The 17,264-nt window shown below is 36.8% G+C and overlaps 1 protein-coding gene across 1 annotated transcript in view; it reads left to right on the top strand.

Annotated features, from left to right (window-relative positions):
* The window catches only part of PDZD8 (PDZ domain containing 8), an 81,951-nt gene that overhangs the window by 41,232 nt on the left and 23,455 nt on the right, over positions 1 to 17,264 (top strand). Inside the window, exon 3 of the mRNA XM_044240606.1 lies at positions 1,956 to 2,058. Within this exon, the coding sequence (XP_044096541.1) occupies positions 1,956 to 2,058 (103 nt within the window). The remainder of the gene's footprint in view (positions 1 to 1,955; positions 2,059 to 17,264) is intronic.

Raw genomic sequence — 17,264 nt, 5'->3', positions numbered from 1 at the left:
GTGTTTATGTTTAACATGAGGTTCCAATATACTTTTGCCTTTAAAAAAGTTAACCTTTTGAACTTGGAAAGAACTTTCATAGAACTAATAATATCTCTTTCAGGAACAGGGATCTAAAGACAATTTCCTTTGTCATTTTGTTCAGCAGTATGTACTCTTCCCCCTTTCAAAGTAGTATAGTAAAAAATTTCTGTACTGCTTCTTGCTTATTCAGCATATATTGAGTGTTCATTTGACTCTAAATATGTATTAGCCAGTGATTGTAACTGTGTATTTCTGGTGTTTATACACCAGAATGTAAAGCCTTTGTTTAACTGAATCTGAATGTAAAGCCTTTGTTTAACTCAGGATTGAATTTTAAGTGGCATAGTCCCATTTATTTTTTCCCCCTTTGTTACTTGTACATTTGCTTTCCAGTCTTAAACCATTGCCTAAGTCAGGGTCACAAAGATTCTCTTTCCTAAATCCTGAAGATTAATATATTTTGGGAATTGAGGAGCATTAGCTAGTGCCTACCCTTCTGTGCATGATAGTAAGTAGTTTACTCTTTTGAACAGATGGTGGCAGCAGAGCTTTGATGAATGAAAATTCTCATTTTTCTAAACAATATTTTATAATTATGAATCTTAACTTTTTGGCAGTAGGCTGTTAAGCACTAAGTTTAAATTTACTTTTAAGATTAAAAGCTATCTAAATTTAGAGTTGTTTTTGTCTTTGTTTTGCTATGAGTTTATTCAGGTTTTTAGTTGATGAAGCCAGTTTGTGAAGTATGGACATGATTTGCTAGCAGCCTCCAACCTTAGGACACGGTTTTCTCATATTACTCTAATATGTTTTATTTACCTTTTTTTTAAATTTTTTTTAGATTTTATTTATTTATTTGACAGACAGAGATCACAAGTAGGCAGAGAGAGAGGAGGAAGCAGGCTCCCCGCCGAGCAGAGAGCCCGATGTAGGGCTCGATCCCAGGACTCTGGGATCATGACCTGAGCCTTAACCCACTGAGCCACCCAGGCGCCCCTCTTTTTTTCTTTTTTTTTTTTAATCTCACTTTTACCCCCATGATCTTTGTGTGGACATAAAATAACAGAGAAGTAGTCAAAATGTTGATTAACACTAAAGCTATTCTCAAACTTACTCCTGAAATACATTGGTAGACTTATGTTCTGATTTAGAAGACCGGTAATATGGAAGCTAGACATGTGGGTAATATTTTTTTCCTTCAATAATAAAACTGCTTACATCATCTCAAGATTGGGCCTGAGATTTCCTTTTTAGTTCTGAGTATTAAACAGTAAAAATTAGGTGATGCAGGTATTCCTTGACAGTTGTTTTCAGGATAATAGAAATAGCAAACACTTGTGGAACACTTAGTGTCTGCTAGGTGCTGTACTAAATGTCTTGTATGCATTTACCTTCTTTTGTTCTCACAGCAGCTCTAAGTGGTATTATTTTTGCCCTGAATTTTTCAGAGAAGGAGATGGGTTTTGAGAAGTTAATTTGCCTAACTAAATACTATTAGATGGAGAAGTGTGTGGGTATGTTTATAAGTAACTATATTGTACTATCTTAAGTGTGTGTGTTTATAGGGATGGTATGGTACTATGTGTATCACTCTGCAACTAATTTTTTAAATTGAACAGTCTCATTCAAAGATCTGTAACTTTTGCTACTATCTATAGATGTCTGGTCAGTTTGTTTACCTCATGAATGCATACTACTACTATCTGCTTGATTTTGCTGGGAAGAAAGTTTGTCCTGGAATTTCACCTAATTTTGGCTTTACTTCACTTTTCCACTAGAGGGTGTACTAAGTGTTTGACGTAATTTTTTTTTCTGTTTCCAAAATTATAAATAGTTATGGAGTAGTTTATTATTTCTTGGTATTATAATCAGAATAATTTTATTGTGTATAACTGGTGTAAGAGTCTCCCTGTTTTATTTTTATATTGCAGGTTACTCATTTTTGGATCCTATGACAGAGAGGCAAATATTCATTGTACACTCGAGTTGAGCAGTGGTGTTTGGGAAGAAAAACAAAGGAGTTCTATTAAGACGGTACAGTAGATTTGCATAGTTCTACATCTTTCAAAACTTTTGCGTTCTATAAACATACCATTAATAATGTTTCTATATTTATAGAGTTATTTTTCTTCGTGTACAAACAATTGTGAACAGCTCTTATTTGTCTTAATACAGCACAATAGTGAAAAAATGAAATCTCATAAAACTGTGGTGTTCAGATCACTTGCTTGCATTAGAAACCTTTTCTAATTTTCCTTCTAGAGCATTAAAGTTATTTCACAGGGATGGAATTAGAAAGAATTCTAAACACCTTAGAGAGCAAGAAAATTTAGAGCCTTCTTTCATTGGGTAGATGTTTTATGAGTGCTTACCTTATACTAGGTGCTGTGTTAGATTCAGGAAACAGTCCAGAAAAAGAAAAGACCCTGATTTTATGGTGTTATCATAGGGTAGAGGTTTAGCATGAGGGTTAGAAGAAGAGAGAACTGAACTACATGTTACAGGATGGAGACAGAAAATGACAATAAATGGGTAAACCAAAAAAGTGAAGGTAATTTCCAGAGATTGACAGATACCATGAAAAAAAATAGGATTATGATAGAACAGATTCTTCAAAGCTTGTGATAATAAGGAAAACCTCTATAGACATGATACTGGAGCGCAGGATACCCCAGTTAGAATTTCAGATAAATAGTGAATAATTTTGTTTGTTTCAAGTATTTACCTAATTTTTATATGCTAAGTCTGACGACTGATCACTGAAGACAAGGCCTGAATTGTGAAGAGGAGCAAGCTGCATGGAGAGTCTGGGGAAATGAGGCAGTGGAAGGCATTTCCAGCAAAGGCAGCAGCAGATGTGTGAGGGCGTGTGCGTTTGAGGAACGAAAAAGAAGGCTAGTACAGCGAGAGCATGATATGAGAGCTAGAGAGTCACGCTTAATCTTGTAAGGGGTTTGAATTTCATTATTTGTGGTGGGAGAGTTTTAAGACATGATCTTGTGTACATTGTGCAGTAAATGTTCTGCTTGTATAGACAAAGGATTATAGAAGACAAGAGTAAACCTAGCGCAAGGTTGGTTAGGAGGCATTTATGGGCATTGTTGGTTATTGTTGGTTACTGTAACTAGGTGGTAGCTGAGGAGATAGAAAAAAGAATGGATTTAGGCTATGCTTTTGGTGTATGAAGGACTTAGAGTTCTGGTTTCTTTTTTTTTCCTTTTTTTAGTGTATTTTTTTCTTTTTAATGTCATGATTTCTTTTTTGATAAGAAGAAAGGAAACAAACAAACAGTCACCTAAATTGCAAGATTGAAAAACTATAAAGACTTAAAATATTTTAAATGCTAGAATTAAAAAAAAAAATAGTGCTTTGCTCTCAACATGTTTTAAGTGGACTTGGTTGGATTCTTTTGAGCCCTTAAATGAATAAAAATTGTCACTAGTTATTGGTTAATTTGTTTCCAAAATGAGTTGGTAGTTTCTGAATATTCTGAATAAAAGTTTTAATAGTAATTTTTATGTGCTTCTTGTGTTTTGCATAAATCTAGTAGTCTATTAAAGATTTAGAGCGTTTATCAAAATTATCTACAGAATATCTGATACTAAGCCCACAATGTTTCACAATGGAAACAAGAGTTTCAGAATTTTATGGCTGAAGCAGGGGTGTTGGGGGCAGGCTATGTCCTAAAGGAACCATATCCCCTTTTTTTTAGATAATTTATTTCATTTATTAAGTATATACTGAAATATTATGGGTTTGGTGGTAATAAAATTCCAAGAGTGCTTCTTGGAACCCCCAGACCTTGCTGAAGTTACTTTTTAGTCTTTTGAAAAATAAGATCCATTTAGCACATCAATAGTTTTTTTGCAGGAATAAATTATAATTGTATTCTTTAAAGATGTATTTAAGAACTTAGATATTTCATTGTTTCTATTACATTTAATTCTTGGTGGCAAAAATAATAATAATAATAATAATAATAATTCTTTGTGGCAATATAGCCAGTTCTGTGATTATTATTTGTAGCCAATACTATTTCTCTGTTATGTCTTCATTATGGTGAATATGTACTTCTGAACTATGCTACCTAGCTGTTTTATAGTAGTAATGATGTGCTTTTAGTATTTCTAAAATAACCTGTTATTCTTTGTAGCATCTTAAAAAGTAGTCACAGTTCTCAATTTTTAAAATAGGTCTGTAAGCATGTCTCCATGCTCTTGGAGAACATGACTTTTTTTTTTTTTTTTAATCGAACCACATGTTTTATTTTTCTGAACTCCGAATTATCCGAAGGTAGAAACACATTTTTAGCATATATACAAATAGGATGTGTACTTCAGTGGGATTTCTTCAATCCCCATATTTTAGAGAAGGTACTAGAACTCTTTCTGGAATATCTAGGTTTAGGTATATATGTCAGACTTAGTTGTATTCTAAGTATCTGAGGTTATCTGTAATTCTGGTTGAGGATATTTTTATTTTTTTATTATTAACATATAATGTATTATTTCCTTCAGGGTACATGTCTGTGATTCATCTTTTTTTTTTTTAACTTTTTTAATGGTAATGTGGTATTTGGATGTTCCTCTGACCTTAAATTGTTTCTAAATTAACATAATTCCTTTGTGTAATAACTGTTGTGAATACCCTTACAAAAAATTGAGTAGTATGAAATTCTTTTGGAATAAATAGAGTAATGTTGACCAGGGTGGGATAATAGGGAGAAGTAAAGCTGGGGAGGGAGGACAGGCCACAGAGTTTGAATTTATGGAAGTAGTAAAGAGCTATTAAAGATTTTGAGCACAGGAATGACATGGTTAAAATAATGGTTTTTAGGAAAGTCTCCCATTTCTTTGGTGGTCATTCGTACCTCAGCTTTCTTTTAAGTTACATGTCAAACAATTTGAAGCAATTCCTCAGAGGAATAAAATAACCAGTTTGTTCTGAATTACATGAATACATGGAAAAGCATTTTTGTTTTATCCTGGTATGAAGTGGTCATAACTTGCCATTGCTAATGGCATTTTCAGTTTCCCTTGTTATATTTTCAGAAATATGAGATTAGACAGCTTTAATATTTTACAGAAAAGGTTAGTAAGACTTTAATCTTAAGTCACAATTTTAGGTCTTCGCATATGTCATAGGTAGTTTTGGAGAAGAATTCTAGGTTACTAATTACATCTGGTGTCAAAAATGTCAGCAGCAGTTAAGTGTCTCCAGGCATTAAATTACATAGGACTGAATTTAATAACTCTAGGGAGAATTCATTGTGTTCTTTAGGACTACATAAAAGATTACAGACTAGGATTTGATTATTTGCAGTATATTGCAAATTGAGATAGAAAAAAAGAACATCATTAAAAAATAAGCGTGTGAAGGTATTTGATGAGTTTAGAAGCTATCTTTGTATAAATACAGTTTTCAGGCTTAAATTAATTTTTTAAATGTTGAAGTTCATTCGGTGAAGAGAGCCACTAGTTTCAGTGAATATGTAGAATGAAAGAAGCTTAAGTCTTTCCATGTTTTAAATGTGTCTTTGAGTCTTTAAAGCATTATAGTGTATCTTATGTTGCTGATAGTGGAAGATCATTAATAATAACAATAGATGAAAAAGCTTTAGGGACACCTGGGTGGCTCAGTGGGTTAAGCATCTGCCTTTGGCTCAGGTGTCCTGGGATCCAGTCCCATGTTGGGCTGCCCGCTCAGCAGGGAGTCTGCATTTCTTCTCCTCCTCCCTCTGCTTGTGCTCTGTTTCTCACTTTCTTTCTTCCTCAAATATAAATAAATAAAATCTCAAAAAAAAAAGAAAAAGAAAAGCTTTAAGTTTGTAGTGTTTGCACAAATGTTGGAAGGTGGACATGGAACAGTCTTAATGCATTAGCTGCAAGTATTAGCAAAACCAAGTGAATAGTGGTTTAAGCAAGAAAAAGACTTGTCTTGTATGAGAAGCTGTGAGTTAGGATGGCAGCTCAGTGATACTCCATGCACAGAGCCTTGGCTCTTAACTGGCTTCCTCCTCCATCACCCCTAGTGTGGGATTTTTATCCTCATAACTGCAAGATGTCTAATACACCCTGGGTATCCACCTTTCAAGAAAAAAAGTAATGTCGGAGCACATGGGGTGGCTTTGTCAGTTAAGAGTCTGCCTTCAGCTCAGGTCATGATCTCAGGGTCCTGGGATCAAGCCCCACATCAGGCTCCCTGCTGAGGAGGGAATCTGCTTCTCCCTCTCCCTCTGCTCCTTCTCTCTCTCTCTCTCAAATAAATGAAATCTTTAAAGAAAAAAATCAAAAGCAGGGGTGAGGTCTAAAGCATGCCAAATGCACATGTCAGCCGGGTTTTGTCCTTGTTAAATGCTTTCCTGGGTGGTCCCAGGGATCCACTTGTATCCATTGGCTAGAACTGAGTCACTCAGTGTCCCCAACAGCAAGGAACTACAGAGAATCACTTTAGTTTTTTAGGCTTTGTAGAGTAGAAGGCACAGGTGAAGGTTATGAATGCAGTTTCGGTGCCCAGCCCACAGTCTTCTATCAGAAAATATTCAAATCTGTCTGAGGACTTATTTTTAAGGGAATTTTTCTTATATATTGGGATGTGAGTAATTGAAAAGAACATGGATTCCTTCCTGTTTTGAAATGGACAAATAAATAGAAAGGAATCTTCTGGGTCCCTGAATGTACAGTAGATGGGCAGAAGGGAGATACTGGAACAGTCGTGTGTTCAGTAAAAATGGAAGCACTTCATGTCTTATGGAACCCAGTGTGCAGGTTCCCAAGGGAACTGTGGTTAAAGACATTAGGAGATGTAATGATATTTCAGATCTTCCTGAAAGATAAGAAGTAGTAAATCCCTGAAGAGTGTTTTGCTGACATTTGGGGAGAATCCATAAATGATAATTTCGAACTCTTAATCAGAATGAGTATATTCAGAGGGTTTATATGGTGTCCACTGGCAACGCGCGGTTGGCAACTGCTATAAGAAAGGCTTTAGAGAGGGTCAGCCATACCACAGATTGTGAAGTCAGAAGAATTCACCTCCTAGATTCTAGATTTTATCTTGTTTTGACCTGAGTTGTACTTTTTCTTCTCTTCATTGCTACTTCCCAATCAAAACCTTAGTTTTTTTTAAGGGATCTGATTCTGAAAGATAAATAATTTGTATCAGGCTTCCTCAGTTTTCTTCTTAAACATACCCTTAAAATTAAAGAGGCATCTGAGGAAATGATCCCTATTTTCAAAGAACTGTAAGTATCAGAGAGGCATGGGAACCAAATATATAACATGAGTCTGTGAAATACTTTGCCCAGATAAAAAGAGCCAAAGCCTTTTGCCTATAGGAGCTGTCCTTGTTCCATTAAATCCCACTACTCTAACAAAGATTGGACTGAGTGGTGTTCTGATAATTGGAAGACATTTGAGAGTGGTAGTAGTGGAATCAGTGTAGAGCAGAGGCAAGGAGACCTCTAAAACTCAGGAGATGGGATCTGAGTGGAAGGATGACCTTCATAATTAAATGAGCCATGCTCAATTGCCCAAGATTGAGCCTGATTCAGAGGCAATCTGCCTTATTATAGATCACAGTGAGTCTCCCTATACTTTCAAAGTAAAGGTTGAGGCAGCTGAATCCAGGAAACACTTGGTAGAGGGACCATAATCAGTTGAAAGAAAATACAGTTAATAGGGAACTCATTCCCTGTCTAATCTAATATTACAGTGCTAAACAGCCGTATAGAAGAAATGGAAATAGTAAATGTGTTTCAACTTTCAGAAAGTTTTTGATGAAGAACCATACGAAAGGTTCGTAAATTATTTCTTTAGCAGATATCTGTATCCTTTGTTACAGATAGAGCTGCCTTAAGGATAAAGATGACCAGGTATAATATCTGGAGTGATTGAGTCTAGGACTTTGATCAGTTTTCACAAATTAGCTGAAAACACACTATCCAATGGAAAAAAATGTACACCATTACGTGATTTTAAGTTATCTGTGGCTGCATTTAAAAAGTAAAAATAAATAAGTGAACTTAATTTTAGTAATGTTTTACTTGATCAGTATACCCAAAACATTGTTATTTCAACATGTGATCTACATAAAAAGTGAGGAGTTTGTGATTTTTTTTTCCTTCTAAAGTCTTTGAAATCTGGTGCGTATTTTATAATTATAACACATCACAATTCAACCTAATCACGTTTCAAGTACCCAGTAGCCACATGTAGCTAGTAGCTATTCTTCTGGACAGCACAAACCAAAAAGAAGGATGTACAATATAATATGCAGATTTACACATGGCACAAAACTTTTCTAAGATGCTCCCAAGTTAAGAGGAACAAAATGAAGAAAAAGCTCGTAGGACTGTTGCATAAGAATTCAAAACTGTGCTTAAAGTATATGAGATCTAGGATCCTTAAAGAAATAAATATGTCTTTGTGCCTCCAAACAAAAATTTCAGCTTAACATGAGAGTGGTGTCACAAAATGAATACACTTATTTAAAAACCGTGAAATTCTCACAGAATTAATTATTTGTGCAATCCTGGTTTTTATAATACAAGTAATTTATGAGAGTTAGATAATGTGGGGAGAAAAATGTAAAGTTAATATGGCAGTGAGATAGCTATATATAGATAAGTGAATGGGGAAAAGTTAGTGATCTTCAGCTAAAATACAAAGGTAGGTGAATGATTAATGGAAGCATAAAAACACAAAAAAGAAACAGTAGGATGATCAACAAATATACTGAGCAAGGAAATAGATCTTTAGGGCAATGAAAACAAATCATGTCCCTGATGGCTGATGATCAGATGATATAAATGCTAAAAGAAATTTACTTAAAAGGTCTTTGATAATTCTGCACACTGCCTACTTGCTGGTAGACTTTATAGGGAGACAAATAATGCTATGTGTACCGCACCTAGTGGACACCCTGAAATGTCCCACTTGTTCAGTCAGTGTCCTAGGAGGGTAAGTGGAGGATAAGTGATCATTTTGAAATACAAATCTGATCTTTCAGTTGCCTTCTTAAATTTCTCAATGGTTTCATGTAGCTCCTAGAGTGAGACAAATTCTTTGATGTCCCCCACAAAGCACTCCTTGGCCTGGCCTCTGTTTCTCCAGTTTTCTCTTCTACCCTTCCGTTCGGCTTTAGCTATACTGACCATCATTCACTCTTTCAGACTTGCCATACTCTGTGTACTACACAGCTTTTGAACCTACACACCCTTCCCCCAGCCCCTTTTTCTACATGCATGCTGTGCCTTTCCCCATTCTTCAGATCTCTGTGGCAACCCTTAGCTTGTTCACCTTTAGATACATTATTGGGCCTGAGCCCTGCACCATGTATGACGGGGCTGACCTCCACTGGCAGTTTTTCCAGGGCTTTAGTATCAGTTGACTCTCAGCTGTGTTTAACCCATGTGAAGTTCTGATGGGAAGTAGAAGTGGACTGGGGAAGCCGGGGTATTCTTCCTGTTTCCCTTGGCCTTGGACAACAAACATGTTTGGCAGCTATTATCTCTCCTCCAGGGCTCTATGCTTCTTCTAGGACAGACCCACTGTATTTCCTGCTTATGCTGGGTGCTCTATCATCTGGCTGGTTCTAAGACCAATTCCTCCCTCTGTTCTTCCAGCCAAAGGTTGGTAGTGACTTTTGCTAGTATCTGAGTCACTCTACTGTCTCCTGTTTGGTTTTCAGTTTTATCATTGAGTAACCATTCCCCTGTTTTGACGTACCCCTGTTTCAAATACTAAGGTGTTTTCTGATCAAACCTTATCAAACCCTGGCTGATACTTCAACCAGTCATCATTCTTCTAGAAAACTTTGCCTAATGAGCATAAGATACATTGGGAATATCTTTTTAAAAGATTTTTATTTATTTATTAAAGAGAGTGACAGAGAGAGAGTGGTGTGAGCGCACGAGCAGAGGGAGGGGCAGAGGGAAAGGGAGAAGCAGGCTCCCTGCCAAGCAGGGAGCCTGGTGTGGACTTGATCCCAGTACCCTGGGATCACGACCTGAGCCAAAGGTAGACATTTAACCAACTGAGCCACCTAGGTGTCCCAGGAATATTTTTCATAGTTGGGAATTCATACTTACATTTCTATGATAATTTGATTGGTGTTATCTTCACCAATGTCTTTCTTTATCACAAACACTATGATTGTTTTTGCTTATAGAAGTTGGCATTTAGTGGAAATTCAGTGAATGTTTTTGGGAATACTGAAAATGACTGACTAGCTGTGAGCTTCCATTTACCCTTGGACTTTTTTCTTCTAGACTTCTAGGTTTCAACATGCCTTATTCACAAAATGAGATTTACTACTCAGTATTCCTTCTGTTATAAAAGCCTAGTTTTAATATATTTTTTTAAGATTCTACTTATTTATTTGTCAGAGAGAGAGAGAACACAATCAGGGGGGAGCAGCAGGTGGAGGGAGAAGCAGGCTTCCCACCGAGCATGGAGCCTGATCCAGGACTCAGTCCCAGGATTCCAGGATCATGACCTGAGCTGAAGGCAGGTGCTTAACGACTGAGCCACTAGGGAGTCCCAAAAGCTTGGTTTTTACACTGAGGGTTTTAGTTTACAAATATGGTACATAATGGTATAATGGCATTATTAAAAACATTAAAAGAACTTCCCACTCTATGTATATAGTTCAGTGTAGCCTAAATAAATGACTGTGATTCAAAATTTACTTGTTTTACTTCCCTTTTGGTTTTGGAGAGTTTTAGAAGTCTTGCTGAATGATAGCTATCCAGATCTGTCTACAGTTTGTTGACTATACGTACAAAGAGTCAAAAAAGAGTTCCCTAAAGAACTCTGATTACAAGTAAGAACATCTGAGACAGACAAATTTATAAATACATTAGATGCTTCTTAGCTGGCATTTTGGTGTGTTTGCTTAAGGCCAGATGTCTTGCAGATAGCATTTTGGTGTTCCTATTTAACCATTTGCCATTTACAGTCTTAATCTTATCAAAAGGAAGAAAAAGATTAGGGCAAATAAAGCTTTTTTGAAAATGCCAGTTTTTATGAAAACTCTGGTTTAATTCAATTTGATAATATTTGTGAATACAGTAGGGACTCAGTGGAATTTTAATCATATATAATGTTCTGTAATTTGGCTTCTTAAGTAAACTAAATGCCTTTTAAGCTTTAGTTGTAAATTCTATGCAGCATTTCCGCTCTTAAAGTTCATCTAGCTTAAAAATGAGGGATGCAGTTCTTTGTTTCATAGTTTCTTAGTGTGTTTAATATGATTGTGAAATACTGTGAAAAGAGTAGGAACTTAAGTTAAAATATAGAAACATCAACTCCAGTTCACGTAAGGCACTTTGTGAATATGAAAAAGAAGCCCAAGGGGTGCCTGGGTGGCTCAGGCAGTTAAGTATCTGCCTTCAGCTCAGGTCGTGATCTTAGGGTCCTGGGATCGAGCCCTGCGTAGAGCCCCTCATCAGGCTCCTTGCTCAATGGGAAACCTGCTTCTCCCTCTCCTGTCACTCCCCCTGTTTGTCCCCCCTCCATCCCCGTCAAATAAATAAAAGAGAAAAAAAAAGAAGCTGAATATGAGGTATAAGCAGTGAAGCAGTGAAAAAGTAAGGATACAGTAGGATCAACAGTATGGGAGCATAAGTATTATAGTTAGCATTTGAATGTTCTAAGAGAGTTTGAGAACCAAATACTATGGAGAGGAGATAGCATTCTTCTAGGAAAACTGAGAAAGAATAGGAGGTGACATTTGAGCCAAGCTTCCCAGGTGTATGTAGTGTTTTGAGATGGTAGGGAGGGCATTTCAAGGTGAAGGACATGAGTTAAAACCAAATAAAGAATGAGAATGGTTGAGTATGTTTAGGATACGTGTTATCCAGACTGACTAAAGAATATGGTAGCGTAGGAAGATTATACAAAACAGCAATAAAAAGGTTGGTCCGTATTACAGAAGTGCTTTAAATACCAGACTAAGAAATTTAGCTGTTACTCTGGAAGACAGTAGGAGTTATGGAAGCTTTTAGAATGAAAGTGATCTCATCAGAATCTTGGTTTAAGGCAACTTGGTTCTGAATTTGAGTCGTAGCTAGGTCACGCTAGGTCACTTATTGGCAGCATGACCTCAGCATCCTCAAATCCATCTCCACAAGCACTTTATTCCTCTATAAAATGGGACTGGTAGTGCTTCACATGGATGTAGGAGGGATAAATGAAATCTATATATTAAAATGTCTCGTTCAAGGGACACCTGGGTGGCTCATTCAGTTAAGTGTCTGCCTTTAGCTCAGGTCATGATCCCAGGGTGCTGGGATGAGTCCCACATCTGGCTCCTTGCTCAGCGGGGAACCTGCTTCTCCCTCTGCCTGCCACTCCCCTTGTTCATGCGCTCTTGCTTTCTCTCTAACAAATAAAATCTTTAAAAATAAATAAAATGTCTAGTTCAGTATCTGGCATACAGTATTTAGTAATTAATAACTCCACTAAATCTGGCAGCAAATGGATAAAGTCAAACATGATTTATGAGTGAAGGAAGCGAAATAGTAGAGATGAGGGGCAATGAAGATTCTGAACCAGAATGGTGACAATGAAAGTGGAAAATAGAATCGATGTGGCTTGGATACCACTAGAAATGCGGCGTTTGGGGAGAGTGAGACGGGAAGCGAGAAGGACTGAAGCCATGAGGTGCCAGGAAGAGGAGAAAGAAGATCTCATTCTGGACATGTTGGGTTTGAGGTACAGTGGTTATCAAAGGTCAGTCTAGACATGGAATTTTGTTCATATGCTGCCTTGATCTGCTGTTTTTTGTTTTTATGCTTCTGATGCTGTCATTTAAGTCTTGACATCTAGTAAGTTGAATACATTAGTTGGGGTTATATATGCTCTGTTTTCAGATCTCTTTTTCAAATAAAGAGAATCAGAATGGTTTCACAAAAAGGTAGTAAAAATCTAAAAATTTTTAGAAGAGCTTTTGAAAACAAGTTGAGAAAATAATATTAGTAAAACTTAAATACTGTTTTTGAATTTTGTTCCTCATGACCCTCCAGTTTACTGTGGCCCGAGTAATACTTATTCACTCAGTCCATACTTTGTCATGCACTAAAGCATCCTATTTATGAGGCAGAGTACACCTCCCACAGAAACCCATGTAGCCAAATAGCTCATTTCCCAAGTCATACCCTCAGAAGCCAGTTGCAGAAGTAGGGAATAAACAATTAGAAAAGTGTTGGGTGTTACCAGAGATCCTGCAGTAGCATGCACCTCCCTGCCCACAGGTGTTCAGTCCCCTAGTCATTAGGAGCAGTAACAAGATCTGAGCACTCTCTTGTGCCAGCCATGATTGTAAGACTCTGTATGCAGCAGCCATTTAATTCTCTTAGCAGCCTCATGAAAATAGGCACGCTTGTCATCACCATTTTAGATGGAAGGAAACGGAGGCACACAGGAAGTAACTTACCCAGGTCCCCCAGTCTGCACACCCAGGCAGTGTGACTCCAGAGCTGGTGGTCTTAATTACTATACCATCCCACCAGTGGTGGGTTCAGATGTGGCCCCTTTGACACTAGTTCTGTGCCTGCAGAACAAGTTATTTCCTAGTCTCTCAAATGGACATACTAGTAACAGTACAAGGGTTAAATACCTGTGAAACACTTGGCACAGTATCCGGCCCATAATAACTATAATAGATAACTATTATCATCAACCTTGACCTGAATCCCACCTCCTTTGCTCCTTTGTTTTTAGTGCTGACATTTTATACATCCTTTTAAACCCTTCCTATGACAAGGTGAGAAGGACAGGGGAATAGCTTCCTCAGTCATGGGATAGTATCATTTGTTTTGTAAGACTTATGAGCCAAAGAGTGACTTTTAAGAACATCAGCAAGTTTAAAAAAAAAAAAATGAAGTTTAATAAGGGTTCTTTTAAGAAGGTGGAGATCAGCCAGCTACTGGCCATCTCAAGTGAGGATAAAACATGGACAAGCATTTAAATTTCAGGAAGGTTTAAGATAAATTAAGAATTTCGTAGAGGGGGCACCTGGGTGGCTCCTTGGGTTAAAGCCTGAAATAAGTTCAGGTCATGGTCCCAGGTTCCTGGGATTGAGCCCCATATTGGGCTCTCTGCTCGGCAGGAAGCCTGCTTCCTCCTCTCTCTCTCTCTGCCTGCCTCTCTGCCTATTTGTGATATCTGTTTGTCAAATAAATAAAAATCTTTAAAAAAATTTTCATAGAAATAAACAGTGTTCATGTCATAGCATAGAAAAAAGCCTACCTATCTGTCATTAATAGTGTAGTTTTAGAACATTTAGAAAGTAATAGTATATGGGACTAACCTGAGATCTCTAGCACTGACTTTTTCATTTTACTGTAAATGTGAAGTTCTGTCATTTACTAATTGAAATTACTTTCAGATAAATATATTAAAAGTAAAACTAGGTTGAAGGTTTCTTTTGTATCTTCAAATGGGCAAGGGCAAAAGGCAGCAACAACCACACTTAACTCCTGTGTCCTGTTAAACAGTCAGTCTTACTTAGTATTTCCATAAGGTGCTGTGTATTTCTCCACATAAATATTGAACATGACCTGTTCAAAGTGGGTTTAGGACAGCTGTGTTTCTCATTTGTAAGCATGTTAATTTACATTGATATTGAATCGTTCTATACAAATAAGTGGTTATATTGAAAGCTGCTTATATATAAACAGTGTGCTCTATACTAGAAAAGATAAGAATGTTTTATTAATCATTGTAAATAAGACTACTTCTGGGTAACTCATTATATTTCTTTAAACGTTATCAAGAGACTCGTAGAGTATGGACCGATGGCTCACTTTCTAAATGATGTGTGAATTATCTTTCATAAATTGGTCAACACTGAGAATTTTGTTAGAAGTCTAAGCGGGAAGCCATTGAGCATAAAGAAGCAACATAGGTATCATGAAGCAGAATTTTAATTTCCTTGTGTTATACTCATGAATAAACTAAACAAAAAAATCAGCGGTTTCTATAAGATAAAAGTGATATGTTTGGAAATTGGTATAAACTGTATTTTTTGCCCATATTAAAAAAATTCAGAAAGCTGTAAAGAAAACTGTGAAAGCCAACCATAATCCTACTACCCAGGGAGACCACCATTAACTTTTTAGAAGAACTTTATAAACACAAGCATATATATACTATTCACAGGTTATATTTATGGTTCCTTAAAAAAGAGATCACATCTTTTATAACCTGCCTTTTTTCCTACTTAATGATATACTGGGGGCCTATTTTTATTTCCATATATACATGTGTTATTTTTATTTCTGCTTGATACTCCACTATGTGCCATAATTTATCTAACCAGTTACTTATTAATGAACCTGTAGACTTTCCCTTTAAAAAAAAAAAAGATTTTATTTCTTTATTTGAGAGAAAGAGAGAGCATGAGAGGGGGAAGGTCAGGGAGATACAGACTCCCCACTGAGCAGGGAGCACCGATGCCTGGACTACAGGATCTGACCTGAGTCGAAGGCAGTTGGTTAACTAACTGTGCCACCGAGGTGCCCTTTCCTATTTTCTGATGTTGTAAAGAAGTCTCTAATGTCACTGTGAATGTATTCATGCACATCCATTGTTGAAGTCATGGTTTGGCATACTTTTTCTATAAAAAGCCAAACAGCAAATACTTCAGGCTTTGTAAGTCAGATAGTCGTATTCACAACTACTCAACTCTGCTGTCTTAACTCTAAAGCAGCTAGAGACAGTACATTAACAAACGAGCGTGGCTGTTTTCCAGTAAAACTTCTTTAAATAACAGTCCACAGGTTACAGTTTGTTGACCCTTGATCCAGATGATTCTTTGGTCTGAGACTGTGGAAAAGTAAAAGGCTATTGGTACATATTTCACAGTCGCATTCCAGCTAGAAAAGGGTCTGTAGATTGTTTCGGTGTTAATTTTCTGACTTTGATACTTGTATTGTGGTTTTAAGAAAATGGCCTTGTTGAAAATGGCCAAATATTTAGAGGTAAAGGAGGCATTATGTCTGCAACTTATTTTCAGATGGTTCAGAAAAAATATGCAGAGTGAGACCCAAATGTGGCAAAATGTTAACATTTGGGAGGGCTGGATTCAGGATAAAATGGAAATCCTTTGTACTATTTTTGCATCTTTTCCATAAGTTTGAAATGATTTCAAGATTAAAAATAATAATCTGTCTCTAAGACTCTTTAATGAGTCTTTAAGACTCATTATTTGACATATATTTTCTATAAAAAGCCAAACAGTAAATACATTCTTTAAAGAGTCTTAGTTGAGATGTAAATCCGCCTACCAAAATACAGTGATAGTACAGTGATAAGAAGCCAAGGCTAGACTTGGTGATTGAGAATCAGAGCTATTTGACAAAGAAATTTAAAAGGGCAACAATGTTCCATTCTGTTGTTTCCATAATAACTTCAGGCTTTGCATACTTTTCAGAGCTTTTTGTTTCACTGGAGTAGTTGTATAAAATTTAAATTAGTTTCATATCAGAGCATTAATGGAGACTTCAATCAGATTTAAAGAGAGAGAGAAGAAACTTAAGTGGATTGCAAGGTAGTTATTTTGGTATGATTACTTTGCTAACAGTCTTTGAACCTAGGCAGAGGATCATTTTAAAATTTTTATTCTTTAGATCTCTTAGTTCAGTTTTGTATAATGGACTTTACGTTTTCAGCATATTTCTGTATCCTTGTTGATAGATGAGATGACCGAAGGATGCAGTTCTAATTTACCATCTAATTGCTTTAGAGACCAGGTCATCAGAGAAGCATCCAAGCTGGCTTTCTGTTTTGAAGATTGAGGGGCCTCACTGCATTTTCACTCCCAAAAGGAGTCTTCCTGTCCCTGCTGAGGAGAGGCAGTGGAAGTGCCTGGATTGTGCCAGGCACTTATTCTTGTAGTTTCTTTTTTTTTTTTTTAATTTTTTATTTTTTATAAACATATAATATATTTTTATCCCCAGGGGTACAGATCTGTGAATCGCCAGGTTTACACACTTCACAGCACTCACCAAAGAACATACCCTCCCCAATGTCCATAACCCCACCCCCCTTCTCCCAACCCCCCTCCCCCCAGCAACCCTCAGTTTGTTTTGTGAGATTGAGTCACTTATGGTTTGTCTCCCTCCCAGTCCCATCTTGTTTCATTTATTCTTCTCCTATCCCCTTAACCCCCCATGCTGCATCTCCACTTCCTCATATCAGGGAGATCATATGATAGTTGTCTTTCTCCGCTTGACT

The sequence above is a fragment of the Neovison vison genome, chromosome 2 (genome assembly GCF_020171115.1).
Source record: "Neovison vison isolate M4711 chromosome 2, ASM_NN_V1, whole genome shotgun sequence".
Taxonomy (NCBI): Eukaryota; Metazoa; Chordata; class Mammalia; order Carnivora; family Mustelidae; genus Neogale; species Neogale vison.
This window is presented reverse-complemented; position numbering and strand designations above follow the sequence as displayed.